Consider the following 26,236-nt stretch of genomic DNA (forward strand, 5'->3'; position numbering starts at 1 on the left):
ACTTTGGCTTTAGAAGTAATTTTTAAGGGTCTTAGAATATTTATTTTTTGAGTTTTTTCTTCAACCTGTTCTACATATATTTTGATTTATTTGTACCACCTATATTTCAAATATATATTGGAAATGTCTTAAGCTTGTGCCTAGAGTACAAATGCCACTCTGTCACCACCATTACGAAAGCATAACAAATATTTGAAAGTAATGCATGATCATTTACGAAAGCATAACAACACCTCTGTTATACAATTTTTTTTTCTAAGTATGTTATAAATTTTCAACACTTTTGAAATGTGCGTACATAGAGAGGGTGTTATCATGTTCAAAGCATACATGTATGTACATATATTGTTAAATTTGTTAATGCTCCTGAATTGTTAGACGCACATTTTACTACATTGAACGTTCATTGGACACAGAAGAGCTCATATATGAATTACATCGTTTTTAATCCTTATTTAGATGTAGTATTTTTAATTTTGTTATGAAAATATGTGCTAGCATGTGAAGCCAATCTTATTGATTTAATGAGATGTGATAAATTTGATAAATAAGCATTTTATAGAGAGTTTCAAACCATATCAAAACCCATTAGAGTACTCAAAGGTTAAAAAAAATAAGAAAAACAACATCGATACAAAGCATTATTCAAAAAGTACTGCATCCAGGTAATTCATCATCTTCACTTAAGCCACTCGTCCTTCTTGGTCACCTTGGTAGTTGCTATTGCTAGCCTTTTGGAGGTGAGCCCACTTGAAGATGTTCTCACAGTTGCTGATTTCCAACGATCTTACCACTTACGTCCACCTTTTGGAGGTGAGACCACTTGAAGATGTTCCCACAATCAATGTTCTCCCCTGCATTAGTCTCTTTGTCGAAAAATATATTGCTCCCTGACGTGGCGTTCAAGAAGAACCGTCCTACAAAAAGAAAGCAATGATTTTTGTTCCAAGAAATATTATGTTCGTCCTACTACTCATAAAACAGAGAATAAGAGGAAGAGCAAGACACTAATATAGTGATTCTAATTTTAGTAAAAAATACACCTACAATTTTACCTTCTTTAGCGGATCTTTGTCAAGGTCAATCTCAGAAACATGTTCAAAACCAAACCCGAACCAGTAGCAAGTAGATTCATGTAACCACAAAGAAAAATAAAGCTTGTTCCATCAGCCAATGCAAAGACTGTGTGTTAATGTTTATGAAATGAAGCTTGCACCTTATTTGTTAAATCCTTCTTCAGCGCTCTCGTTTCAGCAACCTATAACTCCCATCCGCCATTACCCCCAAGATGTTAAACTTTGGAATTGTACTTGTTCAATTTGTTGATGAGATCCACATACTTAAATCTAAATCTGTTCTGCTCTGAACCATAACAGATCTATTTCTATCATTCTCTTGTTCCTCCTACTTCAATACAGTTCAAAACAGCTTGTTAGAAGTCCTCAAAGAGGCACTTGTTACAAATCATAAAACGTTAACAAAAGCAAAATTATTTATTACAGCTTACCTTAGAGCTTCGATCTGCACTGGGAAACATAGACTCGGCTGTCTTAAACTTCACAGCTCTACAACCATAACTTAACAGTGTTTTAAGAGAGCCGAGGACGAAGAAACTGTTAGAGATAATTGGCAAAAAAAAACAGAGTTTTTATTTAACTATGTGATCTCCCCTGTGTAGGAAACTATTGTTATTAGTTAATGTCTAAGGCTCCTGTTTAATTGAAAAAAAAACAGAATATATGAACGTACCATGATCTGAGCCGCCTGCGAGGAAGATGTCCGTCCCTGAAGCAGAATACTAAATGATCAGAACTGATTAAACTATTTAATTGGCTAAAAATGTAGTGTCAGAATCAGGCACAAGCCACACACCTCTGTTAAAAGTCATCTTAGGCTCTCAGCCCATACTGGAACAATGGCTTTAGCATTAATCCATCCGCAAACGTCCTCCAGAAGCGCACAACTTGTCTAGCAGCTGTTTTGATTCTGCTCTTTAGCATACAATATGAGTGATGACGTGATCTCAATTCCAATTACATTTTGTCAACATGCACAAAAAAGATTCAACTACTCTAAAACTGAGAAAATCTTACCGTTTTAGCGATGACGCTTCTACAACATTCATCAAATGCTCTCTTCATGACAGAGTAATTTGTACTGGGTAGATCCATCCCAATGACGAAAGGTTAAAACCAACAGATTCCCCTTTTTTAACATGTTAATCGATGTCAGAGACATAAACAGTTCTTTTGATTACATCTTCCTTATGAGCCAAGCTGGTTCTTTTGTTCACTCTTCTCTTTCCTTGGCCAAAGCTCCTTCTCTGCAGCAACCGGTAAAAAGGAGATACCCAATATTTACAAAACTTATACCCAATCAAGCAATCAACAGGAAACTATTGCAGACATCTCTTTCACGTTTTTAGCAGATAATATACCAATCTCAAGCCATCTGAAGAATGTTTCCACATAAATAATGTTTACTTTCTGGTCATGTCCTTTCAAAAAACTGACATACCAAAAAGAAAATTTGTAACCATGTTCTCTAAGTGTAACTGAATAAAGTAAAAGGAAACAGCTAATACCTATAACTGAACAAACCACACACAAAGAGTAAAACTGCTTCTCATACAATGATTGATCAAGCGATAGATTCACAGAACACATAAAGCTCGAAACTTTCTGTTATCTGTTAACACACAAAGCTTATTCAACAAACCAACAAAACACACACAAAAGGTCAAAACTTTATATATACCGTTCAGTACGAAGTGATACCTTGAATCTACATGACTCTCCACATCCCATAGGAACGAACCAAACGTCACAGCCTCCAACAGAAGCCTCTTTGGTCCCTTGAAACTGATCTGTATATGCTCGTCCTTGGACGAATCAATGCCTTGCGGAGTTATCACAATCTCTGGCCTCCCAAACAACGCCTCTGTGTGCCTCTCAATTATACCAACCGCTTCTCTTGATCTAATTGTAGCGTATCTCTGAAGAGTTTCTCCGTCAAAGGACATGACGTACGTCTTCAACCGGGACTGTTTCATTTCGCTGCTGGAACCACCCCTCGCATTGATCCCTCCCACAAACGAACCAACTTCTTGGTTTGAGGAAACAGCTTGATACGTCTCTTCCGTTTTTTCATAGAACCTTCTCTCTCCTTCCCTTCCCGCCTGCTCAATGCTAGTCTCACCTTCATCCGACCCGCCTGGGAGAATCTTCATGGCCTTCTCGAGCTAAAACCTTTGGTCGATCCGCTTCAGGAAATACACATACATCACAGAGGCAGCGTACACCTGTCCAACCCCGAGCTTGCTTATTTGCGCTACAATGTTGAGATCACCCTCACGGTTTTTAAGAATGATGGAGAGATATAGGACATGAATCGTCGAATTTATGTGAATCTCAATAGAATTGATCTGTAAATATCTTCAATTAAATGCCAAAATTTGCAGGGATTCGTAACCATGAAAATGAAGTGCAAGAATTGGAGAAGACATATTACTTTGGTTTAAAAGGAACTCAGAACCATGCTGACGTGGGAAAACGGGAACATATGATTGGCAGATTTAATTTATCTACGTGGACACACTCTGTACTCCTCATATAACCCTTTTAGTATATGTTAGATTTTTTGTGTGTTTTTGTTGTACCTTTAGTTTTTTTATTGTAACTTTAAAAATTAAGATAAAAATGATTGATAGTATTTAAGGTTGTAGATGAAAATTAAACCTAAAATCACTTCTTACAAACCATACAAAATAAAACTAATTACTATCTCAGATTTCAATTAATAAATACTATCTCAATATTTAACTATCAATTATACATTTTTAACTATCAATTATACTATCTCTGTTTAACTATCAATTATACATTTTTCACACGTACCAAAAAACTAATTCAAAATACATTTATATTTTTATTAATGTCATCTATTTAACCAACATTTTAGATAAATATATTTATTTATAAGATCAATGCATTTTACAATTAATATTTAGTTAAAAATAAGTATAAATTGCATTAAAATTGTAGAACTATAATTTTTATATAACAAAAAAATGTTAAAATGATATTTAATATAAAACAGAGATAGTATTTATGAAATATTGAGTATGAAGTAAAATAATTAGTATATGCACAATCATGTATTTGATTTTCATATCTTCTTTAACATCTTGTATTTTTAATATTTGATTTTCATATCGATATACTTACTTACTCATTATTTTGGGGTAAATTTTATTTGATTTTACTTCTCTTTTGATTGATTTAAACTATTGGTCTTACAATATCAACATGTTTTCTTTTATCCCTTAGTATTTGTTCCTATGTTTTTTACTTTATGTTTTTGCCATTATAAACTTGATTTTAAAAGTTGATAAAAAAACTTTATTTTAAAAATAAATACAAAAAAATATTATGAATTTTGAAGTGTTTTTCCTTTCACCGGTTCTCTCCTCCTCTCTCGACTGAAATATTTTCTCTCTGTGTTGGGCTGGGCCCTAAGCTATAGTTGGTTCTTTTAAGATCTTTGTTTATTAAGCAGCTCACAATTGAATTGAACTAAGTTAGGCCCAAAAATACTGACTTCTAATTTCTCCTCCATTTAGAAAAGGTAAATATGAAAGTCTTCTTCTAAAAAATCACCAAGTAGTTTTAAACGTATGTGTTAACAACTTAATATTCACTGGTTAAATATGACGTCAACTAGTCACTTAACTAATGATGAATTTTGATGGAAATTAAGTAGCTATATTATTATGATTTTGGGACCATGCATAACTTCTTATATAATGCTAATTGACCCCAACCGATTGGTTGTAATAATGTAGTAATACTTGTTGTAAATATACTTTTCAAATAAATGTTTGATTGGTTCAACAAAATTGCCCCCACATTGGTCACTGGTCTAGGGACAGTCTATCAGTGCACATGTTTTAAGCACGAACAACCTCACCGGCAGAATCAGGACTGAATCTCACTTAACCATTTTTTTATTATCATATTTTAGTTATGATTGCTACATAATCCTAATTCGTGTTGGAGGATGATCAAACACTTAACTAACATAGCCTTAAATTAGTTTGACTTATTTTCCAAACAAAGTCATGTATCAAGTTTTCTTAATTTAGTAGTAGTAGGATCCTTCGGGGTAATTAATCATTGACGATTTATAGAAAATAATTAAATTAAACTATAGTAACCAATGATAAATGACAAGAAACATACAGTTATGGCAGTGCCCATATAAAATCATAGGATAGCCTCGTGTGCTCGTGGCTACTTCAGAGTTTGTCGGCATTTGCATTTTTGGGTTATATTAAAGATTTAAAGTATTATGTTTATGAATATATGTGATGCATTATATTTCCAGGTTCAAATGCCTTTATTACTTTGGGTTTTTACTTGTAAACAGATTTAGAATTCTAACAATTTAAATTAAAATCTCATGCATCATTTGTTGTGATGTGAGTTGCCGTATCTGGAGAGGATTTTATCACTCGTTAGCTTTTTTTCTTTGAACAACAAATCACTCGTTACCACTTACCTCATATAAACTCTGTGGGCTGGTGAATAGTTTTGGGATGAAATTTTCTAAATGAGTGGCGGTACAGTGGAAAACAAGAATTAGAATTTGTATCCACACTTACCTTATACACAATTTTCACATTTGATCATTCTGATTAAACATAATAAAGAACTGAAGTTCATTGAACCTTCTTGCATCTAGGTACAAAATGACAAAAAATCATATTACATAAACAATATTAAAGTTCGACAACAAATAAACATGGACAAATATGTCATAGGAAATATATATATATATATATATATGTATCATAGGCTAATAACGTCACATATATTCCTAATGTTCTATGGTTAAAAGCATTTCAAAGTTGGCAAAAAAATGCATTTCAAATATATAACAAAATAAATAGCATGTAAAAAAAAATAGCATGTCACTCATTATTATGCATATTTTTGTTTTCATGTCAATAAGATACAAAAGTTATTTCGTTTTTCTCTTTTGAAAATTATATAATATTGTTCGTATCAAATTTGTGTAACAACAAAAAAAAAATATAAGTGATTTTGTGTTCTCAAGATTCAAGAACTAACGGCCATGTCGTCTCCAGTTTATTTGACCTAACCTAAACCCATGTTTTTTTATCTTGTTAACAATTTTTGATTAAGCATTTTAACATATTACAAAACTTCATGTAGTTATTTCTTGAGTCGTCGTATTTAGATAGAATCTTATCATTCAGGATCTTATATAAACTTGAAAGATAGTGAAACAATTTTGGATGAAAATTCCTAAAAGAGTGGCTAAAAGTTGAAAACAGCAAGAAAATAATATGTTTCGTATTCACAGCTTACTTTATCATCATTTTTACATTTTGGTAATTCTGACTTAAAAACTCATTGAACAACACACACGTACGTCCGGTCCCGGGCAAAGCCGGATGAAACATTTGTATAGGATCTCTAATTTTCTTTTGAGAAAAAAGTAAGTTAACATAGATTCCCAAAATTATAGAAAAAGATTCACAATATTTATTTAAAAAAATTATTGAAATCTTTAATAAGTTGTCTACAGTTCCCAAAATCTCAATGTCCGGCCCTGAGCGGACATACATACCTCTCAATTTTCATTTGACATTGATTGTTTACATGATTCAAGATGGATTGCTTATATCAGTTAGGCTTTTAATTTGTAAATAGCCTTATTTATCAAAATGCACTAGTAGTATCAAAACATGGTTAGGGTTTATATATAATGGAATGATTCCAACTTTGGCCCTTCCAACTTTCAAGACAAGCCATTTAACCTCTTTTCTAACTACTGTGAACTGGTTAAATGATAACTTGTTATTAGTATACAATTGTCGAATAAACCGTAATGAAATACATCTTGAAGCTGATGACCTTTTGTAAAGTGACATTTTCACTTTTGTCACTAGTTGGTGAAACCATTGTTCCATGTCGACAGTATTTCCTTTTTCATGTGCTACGGAAACAGACTTAGACGCAGATGCGGCAAAAGAGGCGATGTCGTCCCTGGTGTAAACATTAACGAGCCGCGTACGGATAGCGACTTTTCTTTATTTTGTTCTGTAAGATTATGATTACATAATGTCTCTCTCTCTTTCATTATTAAATACCCACATAATGCATCAACCTAAACCACGAAACGACAGAGAAATTTACATGCGGTGTCTAATTTTTAAAAAAAAATTTCTGCAGAAGTCTCATCGATTAGTCGCGAAAGATGGTGTTCTTTATTATCTGATGTCCTCATCGGCTCTAAATTATTAATACTTCTATCATTTTCTTGCATACCTCTGTTTATTTTTTATGCCTTACTCTCTAGCTACGCAACTATATGGGCCTCCATTATTTAAAAATCATATTTACTTTCAATTCGTAATTCACATTTAATCGATATACGTCAGCGAGTGTTCAAAACTTCAAAATAAAAAAGAAAAAAAAATCGATATACGTCAACAATTTTTTATATATTATTCACGTTCATATTTGCATTTGATTTTTTTTTAAAGAGAGTCACCAAATATCTCAAGAAATATTGAAAAATGGAAATTATGTTCAAAAAAAAATTACTGAAAATAGAAATAGCGAATTAGGTTTTGAAAACAACAAATGCATTATCAACTGATTTTAATATTTTGTGCTAAAACATAATCATTGAGGTATATATGCATGGTTGATGAAACGACGTAACGTCATTCAGCATTCATAATTTTCACTGCACCTGCTTTTTTCTCTAAATAGATTTACACTAGACACAATCTACACATCTACCCCACCATGGTAATACAGAATACCAAATAAAACGAAATCCGATCGAAAACCGACAGAAATGTTTTAAAAGTAAAATATTACGACAAATATAAAAAACAATAAAATTAAAATTAAAAAGGATTAGAAAATCGGCCGTTTCTCTATAAAAACGATAAGCCACACAAGAGGCTAGAGACAACGCCTTTTGTCTCATCTACATCGTTTCTCACTCACCTATCATAACTTCATAACTCCTATCCACTCTTTTTTTTTATAACACTCAAAACAGTTTTTGTAACTTCGATCTCCAAACCGGCAAAACATTCGTGGGTTCTTCTTTCTTGTCCAGATTCATCTTCCGTTTTAGCCGTCCAGACAAAACCGTGACCATTCTTCTTTTATACAATCCAAAAGTTTAGGTTCAGATTCTTCAAGCCATTTGTTTTAAAAAAAATGGTGTGCGTGGTTTCTCGTACTGGTCGTCAGTTCCAAAGGTACAACAAGGGACGCCGTCTAGTCGTAGGGTACGTAGACAGATCTGAAATCATATAAATTAACTAATCTAGGGTTTGACTTTCGTGTGATTTAAGTTTCTGATTTTTGAAGATTGGGTGAAACTGTAGGTGTATTCCGTATAGACTCAAGATTTCAACAGATGGCACGATCAGCGAAGAATTTGAAGTATTGGTTATCTCATCACAGAAGGGTCATGCTCTGATGTTCCCAAAGGTAATAACTATTTTAACTTTTAACACCCAACAAGAAGTACAAAAAATACCCTAAGTTGTGGTTATTAGTCTTCAGGGTGTTAACTATGTACTTTTAATTTATTTGAATAATGTCAGGGTGGTTGGGAGCTCGATGAATCTGTAGAAGAAGCTGCTTCAAGAGAGTCTCTGGAAGAAGCTGGAGTTATTGGAAACGTTGAGGTAAACTTGAAGCTGCTCATTTTATATATACCGTTTTTGGTATTATTTTATTTGGATGATCTTCTAAGTTCTTAAATATTAATTTTCGAGCAGAGACAACTTGGAAAATGGGATTTTTTGAGCAAAAGCAGAGGAACATTCTATGAAGGACTTATGTTTCCGATGCTTGTGAAAGAAGAGCTTGAGCTTTGGCCTGAACAACATCTTCGTCAAAGAATGTGGATGAAAGTAGATGAAGCAAGAGAAGCTTGTAGAGATTGGTGGATGAAAGAAGCTTTGGATGCTTTGGTCGACAGGCTTTCTTCATCACCATCAATGAAGCCAATGGAAGAAGATACGAAGATTCAATTGATCTCCACCTGCTGAAATAAAGACCATTCTCACGTGCTCGTGGTTATTAGTAACATCTTATGCCAGAGCAACGAGAAGAATGTAGTTTTTTAGGTGCTTGAAGCATTACACCATGTGAACTCGACCGACCGACAGATACGTGGCCACATGGGGTTAGTTTGAACTTCGGTTTGTTACCAAAGAAAAACGTTTTGTGATTGTTGTTATATAATGCTTGTGCGACTGCTTAAGATGGGAGGAAGAAGATTATAAAAAGGTAGAGACCGCAAACAAAAAGTTGTATAGTTATCTTTTCTCTCTTTGGATCTCTCCCCATCTTCTGATCTGAGTCATTTTACAATGTAACTATGATCTAAATAAACTTATAACGATAATAATGTGTAGAACATAATTTTTCACAAGAAATCTCTCTGGATTTTATAACGATGCAATTAATTTTATTTTTGAACCAAATAATTAGTTAGAAAATGAAATAATTTTGCCAAAATTAATACACTAAGTTTATCTATATAACTCGTAACCATACAGTTTTTTTTTAAATAATGTTTATGATAAAGTGAAGTTTTTTTTTTTGCAAAACCAACGCATACCTATAAGAAGCGATACATCTGTTCCAAAATAAACGTTTTGAAAAAGAAAAAATTTCACAAAGCTATTTTTTGTGTTTTTAATCTATTTTTATTATTTAATAGTAATAATATAATATTTAAAAAAAAATTGAGATAATTGATTTACCATCGATTAAATTTTCTTGAGAACTGATAATAACATAAAAATGTTGGATTTATGATATAAAATTAATGTTTCTTTTTAATAGTATATGTTAACAATAGAAAAAAATATCATCTTTATTAAAAAATAGTATTTTTAGTTTAAATAGAGACATGCCACCAAGTATTCTGTAACATTAGGTTAGGACGATGAAATTAACACGAAGAACATGATTGATGACATGATGAGGGTGATGTATTACACGTGGTGAGCTCGTCCACTGAAATTTGGCTTCTTCGACTTTATCTTTTGGAAAACTTCCGTTCACATTTGTAGATATAGTATAAACATGTTTCTGCCCGACTACATGAAGGTGTCATCAGCCAAGAACATTGAATAAATATTACATTGATTGGTACTTTTCATCAACTTTAATGAAAACTAAAAAAGTTCAAAAATACTTATAAGTCTTCTAGTTAAACAGCGATTTTGTGGAAACTCGGATGTTCCACGTCTTAAATGTCATCCGCTTTGTCGGTACACAGAAAAAAAATACCATCCGGTGCGAAACACGCCATCCACAATTTCCAAATCATCCAAGTTTTATTAAACTTAGTAGTTGTTAACGTAGACACAGTATTGATTTATTGGGATAAACGAAGTATTCGACTGTTTCGGGCCCACTACTCTTTGTTGACACCTTCCTGATCATGCAAAAAGTAACTCGGTTCCGTCTGCCACTCAAAACTGATTCAGGTTGGTCACAATAATAAATAGACCGACCCAAATCTTTTTTTTTTTTTGTGACACCGACCGACCCAAATCTTAAGTTGAGGAATTTGTAAAATTAACAAGGCGACTCCTACAACCCTATTTGCTATGAAGTTAATTTTTATAATTAAAAACTGGTCGTTAATTTCTTTTAAAAAAATAGTAAATAGCTATGTAAAAATGCATGAATAAATCTAGCAACGGCCTACTGCTAGGTCATGCCGTAGTTCTTTCTTAAAATAAGTTTGTGAATTTCATTATCAAATGATAAGGTTTGTAACATTACAAAAAGAAGTAGACAAGAGGCCAATATGAGCCCAAAAGAAATAAAAACAGAGATTGGCCTACTAGAATAGCTAAAAGAGTCCTACTGGAGCCAAGCTTTTTTTCTTTTGAAAATACTGGAGCCAAGCTTGCATCAAAAATTTAAACCTCGTACACTTCTATGTAAAAAATGCATGCATTAAAAAGGGGTCATGAAAGAGCAAAATACATACCACAAGCTATACTGATCCTGCGGTCGCGGTATTCTTGAGTTAAATCGCCTGCCGCATACCTTGCATAAAAATGTCTACACGAATCTCCGAAATCACCACCACGAAGATTGTATTGAGCTCTCATTTTGTCTCTGTACAAATATGAGTAGATACATCATGTTACTGCTTATACACGCATAGAAGGCTCCAACCTTAACGCTGCGTTTTCAAACCGCTATTACTTATTGCTATATCTCACATTTAGAATAACTTGAAAGAACCCTCTCACTATGGAATGTGTCTAGATCATTTACCGGTGGAATCTTATCTCACAATGGAATGTGTCTAGATAATTTACAGGTGGACTCGCGATCAGTAGTTATATCTATTTGGCTAAAGGTAGTTAATATTCGGGCACCAACATGTGATGCATGCAACATAATTGATTTTGTAAAATCAGCATTGTGTTTAGTTATTAATTTTCGTACATTAAATGGCACATGTAAGTGTAATTAATTGTTTTTCAGAAATAGATAAAAGGAGATAATGTTTTCAGTTATAGAATTTAATACTTCCACCATTTCTTTTTATATGATGTTTTAGAAGATGTTTTTGTTTCAATATATATGATGTTTTGAATTTTTTTATGTAAAACTATTAAAGTAAATGATTAAAATATTAAATGTTAATATGTTGTTTTTGTCTTATTAGTTCAGAATAGCAATGATTAGTAAATTTTTGTTACTTTTTTGTTGTAATCAAGTGCTTTTATTAAAATTAATTTTTTTTAATTTGTGTGTTAAAACATCATATAAAAACAGAGGGAGTATTACACACTATATTATTCATCTTGAATAAGTGTAAAATTAATCCAGCTCTTACTTCTCAATCTTAATCACATTTTAATTATAATATTTCATCAAATTCTACACATCTCCAAGTTAAGTACATCAGAATCAAACACTGATAAAATCAAATCGAACCAAACCAAATCATTTAAACCAAATCCGAATAAATTGGTGCGTACCCAATAATTCGTGGATGTTAATTTGCCTTTCCTATGTTGAAGGAGAAAGTGAACGGTAATATCAACGACAGCTATAAACAAATCTATAAATTTTGAAAGAAAAAAGCAAATTTTTTGTAGACTATTCAACCTCACAATTACATTCTCGACCAAACCAAATCACAGACGTATAATGACATGTTAGTCCAAGTAACATATCTTTGACCGAGTATTATACAAACATATACAATCATTTTCATAAATCATAACAAGCATATTACACAAATCCACACGGAAGATTAGACCTCACTTTATAATATATAAATTACATGTAAAGGAATGAGTCTTAGCGGGTCATGCCGCCTTGGAAGACTGGAGCACCCATCGCCACGCCTTGGTTCTGTTGCAACTGTGCGTTCCCGGCCCATCCTAAAATACCACATTAATTTTAGTGAATGTGAATGTTTGGAGATTACAATACAAAATGAGAAAAAAAAACCAGGTATAAAGAAATCAATACCAAGTTTCATATTGTAGCCACGGTTCTTGAGTTCACGGTATTGTTGAGTGAGAGCACAGAGTTCGCAGAAGAAATGTTTAAGGCAATCTCCACAATCATTGCCTCCAATATTGTATTGAGCTCTCATCTTTCCACGATAGATACACGAGTAGAGACATCCGCAACCCGTGAAAAAACTTATCAACGTGTATAGTGCTCCAGCCGTACCACACGCTGAGATTTCCAAAACAGCAATTTATTTATCGCTACCGCTTGCTGCCTTTCTTTAAATTTGACAATATTTTATATATATGTCTTGTTATATGGTCTAAGATTTAAGTAATTAAACTTACTGGTTGATCCTTGATCAACAATCTCAGCGACTTGGCCAAATGTAATACATGGACACCAGCATGTGATACAACCTGTTCATTCATTTTGGAAGATCAGTAGTAAGTTTTGTTGGGTTCTTTTTTTCCATAATAAAGTATCAGGTGACAAATTAACTAAAAATAGATCAAAGTATAAACTGTAGACTGATAACAACCATATGATTAGTTATTTATTATCTTTTCATACGTACAATTAAATATGTTCAAAGAGATAGGGAAATAAATAAATAAAAACGGCCGGATTTTTGCTATTACAGTTTCCGCAATCGGAGAAGCAATCACAGAAGCCTGTGGACCATTCTCCTTCAGCTTGAGGCTGGTCATGAAGGTGTTTAGCTTCCATCACGAAAGAGAGTGATAGAGAGAAGGATACTTTTGTAACGAAAAATATGTTTAATATCTTGATAAAAAACGAAGGATGATGCTTGTATTTATAAGGACACTAGAGTCCATTATCTTTTTAACTCGTCAGGATTAACCTCGACTATTTCAAATTATAATAAGTTATATTTGTTAAAATGAAAGTATATAGCCATCGCGATTACTTAATATCTTCTTGACTTTAATTACCCTTTCTTCTAAGGTTTTGTTTTAAGGAATCCATTTTATTTAAAATGGATGATGATGATTGATGACACACACATATAACACTGTTTTTAATCATTTCCAACAAAAAAAATCATTTCTACGACGGCACTTCTTTGAAACTCTACTCATTTTATTAAAATATATAATATCTTTTTTATAAAAACAATCAACTCTAACAGAAAAATTCATTTTAGATTTAGATACATGGAGCTAGAAATGATAACTATGACTATGAATATGTAAAGTCTTTAAACCAAACAGTCTGTATCATTGGGGAAAAAGAAATTAATCAGAAGACTTTTCTAATTTATTTAAGTAAGTTTTACTATTTCAGAGTGATAGAAAAGTTTATAGTTATAAACTATTTTTTTGGAAAATAAAAATAAACCTAATTCTCTCTCTCTTTTCTATAGATATCCACATGAAATATCAATATGGTAGATAGGCTTTAGTTATTTACTACATTATCCATGTGTTAAGAAATCCTGCATGCATGACTCTAAAATATCAAAATTGGGGAATTTTAGAAAGAAAAAAAAACTATGTGTGAGAACTCATGAAAGTTAAGCCCTTTTTCAGAAAAAAAAAACTCATGAAAGTTTTTGCTCCAAAATGTTATTACGAATGAATATTTCACGTCGACGGTTTCAATATTATCTCTAGTTAGAAATCACGACCGGATCATATAGAAGATGTCTGATGGCACGCAAGTGACTATTTCTATTTTCATATCTTTGACCCAATATCTTTATTTCCAGGTCCCCGTCAATCATTTTGCAAACTAGTGTCATACAATTTATCTATATATATTTTTAATATCTGTATATTACTAAAGTAGGAGAATATATATAGAGAGAGAATATTAGAAGACTAATTAAGCTAACATGTTAACCCAATATATTATATATGATGTCTCATATAGTTTGTATCTAAAGTATCTCGAGAGGTTAAAACCTTGTGTATTGTTTTCCTTCCTATCAATGGGGCATTGATGAATTACAAGTAGACGGGTTGAATTTATTAGCCATACAACTTTTATGTTTCAGTTGGATAATCAAGTGGATGTATGTATCATTAATCTTATAGGCGTATGTATCATTATTAAACATGGACCATATACTAGCTCATTGGCCACCTTTTATGTCTATCAGTAAGTAATAACAACATGATCAGTGGAGCCGCGAGGATATTGATGAAGTCGCGCCAGCATTCAGACAATATAAATACAAAGGCTTCAATTTGTCATAATGTGGAAAATAAATACTTATGTAGAATAAAAAGGTAAAATTAATCATGGAAACTAAAATAACATTGCATAATGATAGTTTATTCTGTTTATGTATGAGTATATACAAGATTGAAGAGGGGCAAAACCTGAAATCAGTAAACGTAAGATGTTCCAGTAAGATATAGGACCCGCCATGTATGTAAGATGTTATTTATTTGATAATATTTCAAGTGGACTTTTGCTTTTGATATACTTTAAAGTCTTTGGTGGAGCTTATTGAGCCGCCATATAAGATTTGAGAATGAAACTTCAAATTAAATTTTGCGGATCTACCGACCACTGTTATAAACGGCTCAACTTAAAGTTTTAACCATAGTAGACTTTCTTTCTATATGTTCGAAGTTAATAGTAGGGTGGGCACTTCGGTTATTTTCTCGATTCGGTTCGAGTTCGGTTTAATTAGTTTGGTTCTAGTATATTTTCAACTGAAGTAAACCATAGTTAGTTTGGTTCGGTTTGTATTCGGTTCGGTTTATATTCAATATGGTTTGTATTCAGTTCGGTTTATTTTTTTTTCGAATCAGTTTAATTAGATTCTTCTTAGTTTAACTTTTCGAAGAGAAATTATGTTTTATAACATAATTTATGTAAACATAAACGATGTGAAATAAATTCAATATAAAACTGAAACAAAAAACTTTAAAAAATAAAAAAGTGTATATAAGTATTAAAACAAATGAAAGTTAACTAAAGTAAAAAAAAACAACAACAACATCATTAGTAATGTCTCTTATATCATTAAAATTAAAAAGCCTAGAATGAATGAAATATTTTAAATCAAATAGTTTGATGATTACATATTAGGTTAGAAGAATATATGTTAATGAATAAAAAATGGAAAATATGTGGTTTAGTATTAAAATTTTAGTATATTGGTATTACTAATATTTTTAATTTAAATAATTACAAAAACACATCGGTTTCTCGGTTCGGTTTAAAACCGTACCGAACCATTCGGATTAGGAAAATCTTCAACCGAATGGTTTGAAATAGACTTTGGTTTGGTTTGAATTAGTTTCGGTTCGGTTGGTTCGGTTTCATTCCGTTCGGTTATTTTCCCGCCCCTAGTTAATACCTGGGCAATTGTCAATAATAGCACCTTTTGAAGTTTATGTCTCAAAAATAGCACTAGAAGGAGAAAGTCACAAAAATGACATTCATTGAAGGGTAAAATATCCCTAATACTCTTGGTTTAAAATTAAATAAACAAACAAAAATAAATAAAAATAAATAAAATAAAAAAAGAATTTTTTTATAGTTTCAGATTATATGTTTTCAGATTCGAAATTTTTATAAATTTTTTTTTCAAATTTTTTTCCAAATTGTTTTTTTATTTTTTTCAAATTTTTTTTTTATAATTTAAAAATACTTTTTAAAACTGTTTTTAAAATTTTTATTTTTTATTTTTTATTTTATTTTTTATAAAATTTTAAACCCTAATTCCAAAACCTCACCCCTTAACTCTAAACCCTAAGGTTTGGATTAATTAACCCAAGGGGTATAAGTGTATATTTACCTCTTTAATGAAACCTATTTTTGTGACTTTGAGCCTTGAGTGCTATTTTGGGAACAAAAACTTGGTTTATTGCTATTCTTATTTTTATCTTAATACCACTTTACTAACCTGAAAAAAAAAACTCAAAATTAATGTAATTGAAGTGAATTGGTTAAAAACTTAATGTAATTGAAGTAATTGAACCAGCTTTTCTCTCTCCTCCAATCTTTCTCTCCAGCCCCCAAACCTCTGTTTCGTCTTGCTCCGGTGTCTGCGGTGCCGGAGGCGCTCCTTCTTACCCTTCCTCTTGTTCTCTTTGCTATTGTCTTGCCTTTCACCTTCTCTCTTCGATATGTCTCTGGTTCTGGGCGTGTGAAGCTCTCCGGCGTCTCCTCCAGCTCGGGATGGTGTAAATCCGTGGTCTCTTCCTCCGTTTTGGTGTCAAGAAGAGTCGAGAGTGGTGACTGTTGAGTCAATGGTCGGTTTATAGGGTTCGGTGCTCAGCTTTGCTTTGTGAAACAGCTCTTTGGTTCTCAAAGGCAGCAGTGGCTTAGAGACTAGTTTGTTGGGTCTGTTGCTTTCTCTTCGTTGGCTCCACTGTTTTGGAGTTGCTGCATCCCAGTGCCACCGGCGTGGTCGCTTGGCAACCGTTGGTAGTAGCTCTCTATTATCCTTTGTGAAGGTTGATGTGTCCTTAGGTCTCTCGATGCAACATCGTTTTTGGACCCGCTTTTTGTTCATATATGGAGTATTCTCGGTTCAGCTTTGCGGACTTTGGGGACCTCTTGGTTTTGGTTTTGCTTACCGCTTTGCTTAGCTTTTGGAGGAGGTAGTAAGGCTTCAGAAGGAAGATGCGGCTTGTCTTTGTGAGTGAGCTTCTGCTATTAAGCTCCCTTTGATCTGGTTTTGGAGGTGGAGATGTGGCTTGGGTTGGTGCGAGCTCCTGCTATTAAGCACTTAAGTTAGTATTTGGGAGTGGAGATGCGGCTCGATTTCGCGATTGAGCTCCTGCTATTAAGTTCTGTTTTTTTTTTTTGTCAACTCTATTAAGTTCTGTTAGTTTGTGTTGTCTTGGTGTTTTGTCCCCAAAAGGAACTTCGCTATTGCTGCCAGATGAAACAAATTCATTTTGCCTTCTTTGCGGTTGGGCATATATTTTCCTTGCTGCTCTCTCATGTTACCCTTAGCTAGAAATTTGCTCGTTTATCGCTATCACTCTCTACTGATCCTTACAAGTTGAAGTTTTGGGTTTTACCGATTGTCGTTTGCTTCCATGTTTTTTATCTTTTTTTTTTGCAGTGGAACCAATTACCTTAGATTTTACAGTTTGTCAACAACTTATTGTAACAGCTTATCTTCATTTCTTGAAATGATATTTACATTTTTAACAAAAATAAAAAAAAGTAATTGAACAATGACTTAAAAGGTTTGCAAAAGTTTAATTTTAAAATTCATTACAAATGCTTCTTATTATAGTATGGAATTTAATTCGTTTGGACAGAAGACTCAGAAATGACCAAGAAAATCCAAAACACGTAAATGCAATGATGGGGATGGTATAAAATATTACTTTTCAGTCTTTTAAATGCAATGACGGGGATGTAATACTTGGGATCATCAGAATTCTAAAATTATGGAACCAACTGCTTTCACACGGGGAAAGACCATCCAAAGCAAGGACCCAACAGTTTGGAAAATCTCTTGAGAAAAGTTCTTAGCACTAGAATATCTTATTTGTATGCTAGTTTATTCGAAGTATCCCAACGGTGTAAGGCCGTCGGACTATTGGAAAAAAAAGAGGAAAATCACTTTGATTTCTTGTTTATGGAGAAATAAATTGCTCACGAAGAATGAAAAGAAACATATTATATAATATATCGAAATCATTTCCTTCACATACTGGAAGGTGGATCACTTGTAGAAAGTGTAGGAATGACATAATGATAATCCATGCTGTACATGGCCAAGGAAGATAAAATGATTAACAGCATCATGGTAATCATCTTTCGGGCTTTCAGTGATAGTTAATTAGTTATGATAAAAACTAAAGGGTTGGTGGTAATGGGCCTTAGAGTAATATACACAATAGTTGTGTTGTTGTTGTGTTCATAATACCACATTCTTGCCTAGTGTAGTAGGGTTTGCTAAAGTCTTCCCTATTTCTGATACATTACAATCTTCTTATTGTCGTTGGACAAGTTCAATTCAAGTCAGCAACATAATAGATTTCTCTCGAAGACCAACAATTGACACTATATTGGAAATATATACATCAAAATTGTGTACTACCACAGACTTTAAAATATCTTCTTTTTTTAACTTTTTGCATCATCTTATTGAATATTTACACAAAAAGTAAGCCTACCTCAAACAATACTACCAATCAGATGTTTTATAATATACTATATGTAATGTCGGCTACCTCCCCACTACATGCTATACACACTCATTTTTTCGGAAGTGGCATTCTAAGTGGACTTTACTTCTTAAGCAACATGGTGAGAAGCGATAGATTTTTCACTTACTAAAACGATGGTGGCATCACATGTTTTTTCACTCATACACACACACACACACATACACACATATATATATATATATTTTTTTTTTGTCGATAACATTACAGACTCATATTGACTCTATAAACCACACCGAAAGATATTGATCCATGTGAACGACGAAAGACGTTTGTTTCCTGACACTGCGTGCTAGGTTATCCGCCTTTGTATTTTGCGTTCTTGGTACATGTATAATCTCTGATCGTGTGAAGCTCTCTTTCAGACTCTTGATATTTTCTAAATAACTTGCAAAAGCTGGCCACTCTTCTGGTTCCGAAACCATCTTCACCAATTGAGAACAATCCGTTGCAAATGTAACCTATAATTGACGTAAATTCTTCATACATTCCATAGCTCATAGTAGCGCGTCCATCTCTGCATGCAAGGGAGTTAAAGAATCCCTTACATTCCTGGCTTCCATTAGACCTTCAAAACCCTCTAAAACACTGAACCAGCCCTGACCAGAAAACATATCCCCTCTTTCCATGATCCATCTGTAAAACACCATTTTCCAGGAATTGACGGCAGAGATGCCTGAACCTGTGTTCCCGTATATATATTTCGCACTAACTTAAAAGCGATATATTTTTGTGTATAATTCCAACAGCTTATATGAACTATATTAGTTTCTATTATCAAATCGATGATAGTCTCTTGAGACTACAAAGTAAATAAGAAATTTTCCTAATAGTTTGATCTCCTATATGATTGTATCTTAATCCCATTCTAGTTGGAGCATTCTGAAAAAAAAGTTTAGAAATGTTTAATAATTACGCGTGCGTACATTTTCTTCTTGGACAACTTTTTATATGGGCAGAAACATTGCGGGTAGGCGAATCTCCGCATAGTCCATTCCGTAATTTGGTGAATCCCATCATCTTATTCTTCACCGTACGATTCTATCGTGGTCGAATTGCAACTGGTTATGTCCATCCAAAATCTCACTCACGTGCACACCTAAAAAACCTAAAAGCATGGGCTTTCTTTAAAGGTAAGAGTTGAAAACTATCAAGCCTTCTTTTACACACCAGCCATGAATAAAATGCACCAGACAAAATGATTAGTGGCAATAATGTGATTATAATGAACATTGTAAGGGCACACATGTCAGATATCTCCATTTCTCAATGCCTACATAAACCCTCCAATCTTTCTCGTAAACTACCAAAAACCTTAAAACATAAACAAGTCTTAAAGATGGCAAGGCAGCTTTATACGTCAGCCTTTCTTCACTTCGCCAGCTTACTCTTCATCTTCCGGACAATCTCAGCCGTCCGTTTCCCTCCTGGACCAACAACAACTTACGACCTAGATTTCATCCGTACGAGTTGCAACGCAACGCTCTACCCTGACGTGTGTTTCACGTCGTTAGCTGGCTACGCCTCCTCCGTACAATATAACCCGGCGAGGCTAGCTAGGGTCGCCGTCGGCGTTTCCCTTTCCCGCGCAAAACACACGGCGACTTATCTCTCAAAACTCTCACGCGCCTCAGCCTCCGCCGCCGTCCACGACTGCGTTTCAAATGTGGGAGACGCCATGGAGAAGATGCGTGGCTCGCTCCGTCAACTCCGAGAGATGAACCACCGTCGTCCCGGAGCTCCGACGTTTAGGTTCCAGATGAGTAACGTGCAGACGTGGATGAGTGCAGCGTTGACGGACGAGGAGACGTGTACTGATGGGATCACGGAGGAGATGGAGGAAGGAGAGACGAAGACAGCCGTTTGCGAGAAAGTCGCCGACGTCAAGAGGTTCACGAGTAATGCGCTTGCTATAGTCAACACATACGCCAATAGTGGAGCCTACCACTATAGGCCTTGATATGAATTTATAATACTTGTGTATAATAAAGTATGATCAGTGTGCTTAGAGTTTACTGCGTTGGAACTCCGAGTTTTGTGTTGCATTAAGCAAAGTTTAATTATATTCAAAACCAAGTCTAACGTTCCTTTCCCCTGCTAGTTTACTATTCATTTAGTTAAAATCTTTGATTACAAAAAGAAATAATGTTATAATTCTATACGTTAAATACTCACTCTGTTTCATAATAAATGTTATTCTAACATTTTTTTTGTTAAACAAAAAATATCATTTTACAATTTCAGCTGAAAATTAATTGCAAAATACATTAAATTTATAAATAATTTTATTTATTATTATTTGACAGTATTAGAGTCCCACATCGTTAAAGATGTGTGGTCCTTGGGCATATATATATGTATGGGCAATCCTCCACTCTTGAGCTAGCTTTTGGATGTAAGTTAGATCCATCACTAATATGATATCAGAGCCCATGGTTAAGCCCAGCAGATTATTTCCCATATAAATAGTTGTCTACCTATGTAGCCTATAAAAATGGTCCATCTTGCTGTGGTATTTCCGAGATGTTGGACTTGGGTTGTTTCCGATTAGACCGTTTCCCATCCACATCTCGAGAGGGGCTATTAGAGTCCCACATCGTTAAAGATGTGTGGTCCTTGGGCATATATATATGTATGGGCAATCCTCCACTCTTGAGTTAGCTTTTGGGTGTGAGTTAGGTCCATCACTAATAGACAGAAAGGTATAACTATTAACAATTTACATATATTTCAACAATTTTTTTAATCAGTGTGAAAAAGGTCTCCGTGTGAAAAATGTTGTTTGACATTTATTCAGAAAGTGAGGGGTACTAATGATGCTCTCTAACAGTTTACACCAAGCGTAGGATTTTTGCAAAGCTTGTAAATCTCATTCAAAACAAAGCAATGCTTGCGAACTAGGAGTGATTGTATTTGTTTAAATGCATAACAGATACCTTATTTCTTTCTTTGCTCACCCCAACCAAAGAGAGACAGTTTTACAATTATGTGTGTTTCTCGGAGTCTTTCTTTACAAATAACTCGCAAACTTGTGACAAACGAAGCATTTACCTTAAGCTGCGATCACATGCCACCAAAAGGGTTGCTGCTGTTATATTGCTTATGAGCACCTGCTGCATTAGCTGGAAATTCCCCGAAACCAGTGGTCTTTTGCGGCTCTGAAGCCGTGATTACTGAGAATTCCCCCAAACTGGAGTTCTTTTGCTCTTCTGAAACTGGGACTACTGGACCGGATGTCTTTTGCGGTTCTGAAACCGCGAATGCTGGAAATTCCCCAAAACCGGATGTCATCATTTGCGCTTCTGAAACCACAGCTACCGGGAAATCCCCAAAACCAGATGTCTTTTGCGGTTCTGAAACAGCGAATGCTGGAAATTCGCCATAACCGGATGTCATCATCTGCGGTTCTGAAACCGCAGCTACTGAGAAATCCCCAAAACCAGATGTCTTTTGCGGTTCTGAAACAGCGAATACTGGAAATTCCCCAAAACCGGTGGTCATTTGTGGTTCTGAAACCGCCGCTACTGGAAGTTCCCCTAAACCGGATGTCATCATCTGCGGTTCTGAAACCGTTGCTACTGGAAATTCCCCAAAACCGGTGGTCACTTGTGGTTCTGAAACAGCGAATACTGGATTTCCCCCGAAACCGGTGGTCATCTGTGGTTCTGAAACAACTGGAAATTGCCCAAAACCGATGGTCTTTTGCGGTTCTGGAAGTGCAACTACCGGATATTCTTCAAAGTCACCAAAAGGATTTGCAGCGCCTGGTGCAACCTGAAGCTCTTGCTGCTGTTGTTGCTGATAGGCTGGCTGGTAGGGGCCGAATGGGTTGCTTTCGGCTGAAGGGGCCGAAACGCTGTTGGAAAATCCAAACGGGTCTTGAACCTCAAACGGATTTGGAGCTGGCGCCCCGTAAGCAGGCTGTTGGGCTGCTCTGTAGGTTACATCGTCATATAGGCTGTTCAGGGTGAGCGTGTCTAAGCCACCCGCCTAGCATTCGACAAAAACGGTTATAACTAAGAAGCCACGAATTCAATATACCAGCCCCAAACAGGATAATGGCAACTAATGATGCATGTTAACGTAGGAATATTATCTTACCAATTGCCTCTCTGTGGTTGCGGATATATCACTGCTAGGTGTTGTAACCAAGGCAAGCTCCCATCCTGACGGATCCGAATCTCTTGCTTGACCCAAATCAAAGAACGAAGACTCAACTGGAAACAGAAACTGAATCAGAAATGCGAAAGATAAACAACAAAAGGCGAACTTAGCGCTCCAGTGTGTAGTTTAAGAAGCTGACCATCAGTAGAAACCAACGCCAAAGCAAGCGCATTTTGATCCAGGATTTCTAATGGATCAGGTGCATCGTTGTTTAGACCCTGCGCAACACGGAGAGAATCAGAGACAGGAGAATGACAAGGACATAAAAAAAAATCTAAAATCTAGATCATCTGCAATAAGACTTCACCAATAGATCATCTGTATCAATTAAATTCTGTGGAGTTTCTGCTGAAGCAGGAGGTTGGGTCTCCTCAGAGGGAATAACAGTACTATCTGAAGGCAATGATTGTTCATGTTCTTCATGCGCAGGTTCATCAGAAAGTTCATCATCCGGCCTATACGTCAGAAGCTGTATGTTGACAGAGAATTTAGAAAATAAGTTACAAAAGAAAAGTAATGGTTTCAGTAGGACCATAAATATGAGAATATAGACAATACCAATGGCCCATCTGAGACGTCAACCATTTGAGGTGCGTCTCTCATATACTCCTCCATAGTTGCAAGAAAAGATTGTGGAGGCTTGAGAAAAGAAAAAACACAGTTATACCGTAATAATATTGTCCCTGCCCTTAAATATTGAAATGTAACAAATAAGTTATTATCTGATACCTCTCTTAAAACAGGAAATTGGAAATTTCTAGCAATTTCTAATCCCTTGCATACTTCGTAGAAATGAGAAAGGTTGCCAGCCTGCATAGATAGACAAGCTCTCGTTAAGTGAAATCTAAATGGACCCAATAGAGAGAAAAAAAAAACTCAACAAAGTTACCTGCGAACCCGCGCGCTTGTATATATCAAGGGCCTTGATGGCATCATGTCTTGGCATTTCAAAGAACTGCAATATATGCATATATATGAGACAGGGAAAAAGCAAAGACCACATGAAGAGAGCGAGTAACTTCTGAGGGAGAAGAAAAAACTGAGCCTACCTTTTCTACTAGATTGATAATACCTTCGTTGATGGCACAATACACTTTAAAGCTCTCCTTCAATACCTGCAAATAGAAAATGTAAAAGATCTCAGAACTTAACTCAAGGGATAAATGTGAACATGTAAGTTGTGTGCCTGGGATTAGTTTAACATACCAAAGCGAGTGCATACTGTATGATATGATTGTGCTTTGCAGCACCTTCTGGCTGAAAAAAAAACTCAAAATAGCAAAACTCAGTTCATTCGTCAAAGAAAGCTGCTCCAATACAATTTCACAATAAAATAAACTTTAAAGAACGACACAAGAAAAGACATCAAAGAAGCACCTTACAACCCATGAGCCGATGCAGAAGCTGCTGTAAAGCCGGCAACTGTTCCAAGAGTTGTTCACCATCTAAATCCCTTGTTTTGCTATACCCCTGGCAATCAAATTCCCAAAACAGAATACCATTAACGTACATGAGGCCACAGAAACCAAAAAAAGTTGGTACCTTCTCCTCCTGCCCCGGGGAAACTTTTGGAAGACGTTCAGCCTCGATATCATATTTCAAAACTCTGAAGCATTGAAGCCGTTCCTCCAGAAACAAAGCATAAGCGCGTACCCAAACAGAACAATCCCATGCTGTAACACGCAAAAAGCAAAATAACTCTCTCTGCAGAAACATTAAAAGAACCTCATTTGCTTCTAGGAGGCCCATGGCTGTAGGTAACAGTAAGAACTCACCCGCGGTGGATGAGTCATCCTTGAAATTAGAAAGCTGCAAGAAACGTCCTTTTCTAGAAAAGTTCAATAACTCTTCTCTAAACGTGGGATCGCCTTCCCTTACAAGCCGGTGCAAAACAAGCAATGCTTTTAACGCAACCTGTGTGAAGGATCACGAGTCATTCAAAATATAAAGATCTGAGAAACCTAAACAAAGCAGTAACCGATCTGATTATTTAAACGGTGAGATTATCATAAGGTTGATTCTTCGATACCGTCCAGTTTCTGGTTTTGTGCACTCGCCGGGAGAGAGTGTGAATGCAGTAAGCAACATCTGCTCGAGGCCGAGTTGCTGACGTGGCGATGAAGATCTCTGGTAACAGAAGATAAATCAGATCTGGAAAAGTAAAAAATAAAAATAGTTAAATGAAAAAAAAAAAGAAGGAATCACAAACTCGTGAGATGGCGATCCTTGGGAGGACACTCGACGTGGTTAGTGGCTTTGACTATGGCCACTTCTATATCCTGCAAAAAAAGAATCGAATCTATGAGAGATTTGAATCGAGAATCGAAGGAGGAGTGAGAGGAGTGGATACGGCGTAATCGCTGTTGACGCGGACGAGGCCGACTTTAGTGGTGTCCTTTAGGGCTCCGTAAGCTCTTCGGAATGACTGAAGCGTTCCCATCGGAGACCAAGCGGTTTAGATCTCTCTCTCTCTTGGATCTTATCAGATGTTAATGACTTCTTTCCCGAGAAAACCTCTGAGAGAAAATCTTTTGACGCACAGAGAAGAAACTTCGAAGAAGGAAGATAAGGAGCTAAATTAAAGGAAAGATTGGATTCGGCACCTTTTATATTTTTTTTATTTTTTATTCTTTTTCGTTGTTTGACTAATTACTTTTATTTTGTTTTTTTTTTACAGAAATTTTTTTTTTTAATCAACTAGATTTTATTACTGAAGTTTAAACTGTATAAGGCCAATACAAATAGTTAACCAACCAACAAGGTGGTGAATTAAGAACAACTACAGACACATTAAGTCGCATTATGTTTTTAGATAAAACGTCAGCAGCCATATTATGCTCCCTATGCACACTTTCCAGCGAGCACCATGTTAACTTTGACATCCAATGTCGAATATCATAAAGTATGTTTCCCAAGGAAACATGATCTTGTTCCATCGTATTAATGATTCTAGCAAGCTCGGAACTATCTCCCTCAAACCATACCCTTCGCCATCCATTAATCCAAACCTGCTGTAAAGCATATAAAAACGCAAGAGCCTCAGCCTGAAGAGGGGACGTAACATTCTCTTGGATAACCATGCCCGCTTTCAAAAAATGACCATTTTCATCTCGCACTATCCATCCTATTCCAGCAGTCATAGTCTCCTTTCGGAAACTGCTATCGAAATTACATTTTAGCCAACCCAACGGAGGAGGTTCCCATTTTGAATTTCGTACCTGCCTCCCACCATTTGCTTTAGCTGACACAAAATTACTATTCCATTCGACATTCCCTTCTACAGCACGTTTCACATCTTCCATAGGATGCACGTTTCTTTGCGCCAACAAAAACTCA

At 35.0% G+C, this 26,236-nt stretch overlaps 5 protein-coding genes and 1 long non-coding RNA gene across 12 annotated transcripts; 2 read left to right on the plus strand and 4 right to left on the minus strand.

Moving 5' to 3' along the window:
• Positions 1-539: 539 nt before the first annotated feature.
• Positions 540-2,150, minus strand: LOC106413219. 5 transcript variants are annotated; one of them, XR_007340235.1, is made up of 5 exons: positions 2,094-2,150; positions 1,750-1,986; positions 1,508-1,565; positions 1,056-1,404; positions 540-917 (listed from the first exon to the last, which is right to left on the minus strand). It is a non-coding gene; the product is annotated as an uncharacterized LOC106413219 (long non-coding RNA). The 5 variants fall into 5 exon arrangements; XR_007340234.1 differs by having other exon boundaries at positions 1,056-1,407; XR_007340233.1 differs by having other exon boundaries at positions 1,508-1,577.
• Positions 2,151-2,599: 449 nt separating this feature from the next.
• LOC111198266 (UV-B-induced protein At3g17800, chloroplastic-like) lies at positions 2,600-3,851 on the minus strand. Its single transcript, XM_048782311.1, has one exon. The coding sequence runs from the start codon at positions 3,227-3,229 to the stop codon at positions 2,654-2,656; it is 576 nt and encodes a 191-aa protein (XP_048638268.1). The 5' UTR covers positions 3,230-3,851; the 3' UTR covers positions 2,600-2,653.
• Positions 3,852-8,010: 4,159 nt separating this feature from the next.
• On the plus strand, positions 8,011-9,514 carry LOC106351305 (nudix hydrolase 18, mitochondrial). Its single transcript, XM_013791121.3, has 4 exons — positions 8,011-8,338; positions 8,438-8,543; positions 8,660-8,743; positions 8,837-9,514. Exons 1-4 carry the CDS (start codon positions 8,268-8,270, stop codon positions 9,107-9,109), a joined length of 534 nt encoding a protein of 177 aa, XP_013646575.2. The 5' UTR covers positions 8,011-8,267; the 3' UTR covers positions 9,110-9,514.
• Positions 9,515-12,169: 2,655 nt separating this feature from the next.
• Positions 12,170-13,528, minus strand: LOC106346618 (protein PLANT CADMIUM RESISTANCE 2). Of its 2 annotated transcripts, XM_013785989.3 has the most exons (4): positions 13,205-13,359; positions 12,911-12,982; positions 12,579-12,791; positions 12,170-12,487 (listed from the first exon to the last, which is right to left on the minus strand). In XM_013785989.3, the coding sequence occupies exons 1-4, from the start codon at positions 13,290-13,292 to the stop codon at positions 12,405-12,407; spliced, it is 456 nt and encodes a 151-aa protein (XP_013641443.2). In that variant the 5' UTR covers positions 13,293-13,359; the 3' UTR covers positions 12,170-12,404. The 2 variants fall into 2 exon arrangements, with proteins under 2 accessions (XP_013641443.2, XP_048638269.1); XM_048782312.1 differs by having other exon boundaries at positions 12,170-12,791; positions 13,205-13,528.
• A 6,391-nt stretch (positions 13,529-19,919) lies between these two features.
• On the plus strand, positions 19,920-20,828 carry LOC106399415 (21 kDa protein-like). Its single transcript, XM_048782313.1, has one exon. It carries the CDS (start codon positions 19,935-19,937, stop codon positions 20,694-20,696), a length of 762 nt encoding a protein of 253 aa, XP_048638270.1. The 5' UTR covers positions 19,920-19,934; the 3' UTR covers positions 20,697-20,828.
• A 795-nt stretch (positions 20,829-21,623) lies between these two features.
• Positions 21,624-25,502, minus strand: LOC106346619 (putative clathrin assembly protein At1g14910). Of its 2 annotated transcripts, XM_013785990.3 has the most exons (15): positions 25,251-25,502; positions 25,110-25,179; positions 24,930-25,027; positions 24,676-24,814; positions 24,443-24,573; positions 24,278-24,370; positions 24,107-24,157; positions 23,950-24,015; positions 23,790-23,855; positions 23,630-23,710; positions 23,459-23,539; positions 23,208-23,369; positions 23,040-23,118; positions 22,838-22,953; positions 21,624-22,726 (listed from the first exon to the last, which is right to left on the minus strand). In XM_013785990.3, exons 1-15 carry the CDS (start codon positions 25,338-25,340, stop codon positions 21,800-21,802), a joined length of 2,250 nt encoding a protein of 749 aa, XP_013641444.2. In that variant the 5' UTR covers positions 25,341-25,502; the 3' UTR covers positions 21,624-21,799. The 2 variants fall into 2 exon arrangements, with proteins under 2 accessions (XP_013641444.2, XP_048638271.1); XM_048782314.1 differs by having other exon boundaries at positions 24,278-24,573.
• Between the last annotated feature and the right edge of the window lie 734 nt (positions 25,503-26,236).

The sequence above is a fragment of the Brassica napus genome, chromosome A6 (genome assembly GCF_020379485.1).
Source record: "Brassica napus cultivar Da-Ae chromosome A6, Da-Ae, whole genome shotgun sequence".
In the NCBI taxonomy this organism is placed as follows: Eukaryota; Viridiplantae; Streptophyta; class Magnoliopsida; order Brassicales; family Brassicaceae; genus Brassica; species Brassica napus.

Bases quoted from the DNA above. Each gene is read 5' to 3' on its own strand.
- LOC111198266 (XM_048782311.1), bottom strand. From the start codon at position 3,229: ATGAAGATTCTCCCAGGCGGGTCGGATGAAGGTGAGACTAGCATTGAG.
- LOC106351305 (XM_013791121.3), top strand. From the start codon at position 8,268: ATGGTGTGCGTGGTTTCTCGTACTGGTCGTCAGTTCCAAAGGTACAAC. The intron at 8,544-8,659 runs GTAATAACTATT...GAATAATGTCAG, and splicing joins ATGCTCTGATGTTCCCAAAG to GGTGGTTGGGAGCTCGATGA. The intron at 8,744-8,836 runs GTAAACTTGAAG...ATTTTCGAGCAG, and splicing joins GAGTTATTGGAAACGTTGAG to AGACAACTTGGAAAATGGGA.
- LOC106346618 (XM_048782312.1), bottom strand. From the start codon at position 13,292: ATGGAAGCTAAACACCTTCATGACCAGCCTCAAGCTGAAGGAGAATGG. The intron at 12,983-13,204 runs GTAATAGCAAAA...ATGAATGAACAG, and splicing joins CTTCTCCGATTGCGGAAACT to GTTGTATCACATGCTGGTGT. The intron at 12,792-12,910 runs GTAAGTTTAATT...TGGAAATCTCAG, and splicing joins TGTTGATCAAGGATCAACCA to CGTGTGGTACGGCTGGAGCA.
- LOC106399415 (XM_048782313.1), top strand. From the start codon at position 19,935: ATGATTAGTGGCAATAATGTGATTATAATGAACATTGTAAGGGCACAC.
- LOC106346619 (XM_048782314.1), bottom strand. From the start codon at position 25,340: ATGGGAACGCTTCAGTCATTCCGAAGAGCTTACGGAGCCCTAAAGGAC. The intron at 23,711-23,789 runs GTAACTTTGTTG...CTATCTATGCAG, and splicing joins ACAAGCGCGCGGGTTCGCAG to GCTGGCAACCTTTCTCATTT. The intron at 23,540-23,629 runs GTATCAGATAAT...TCTTTTCTCAAG, and splicing joins AATTTCCTGTTTTAAGAGAG to CCTCCACAATCTTTTCTTGC.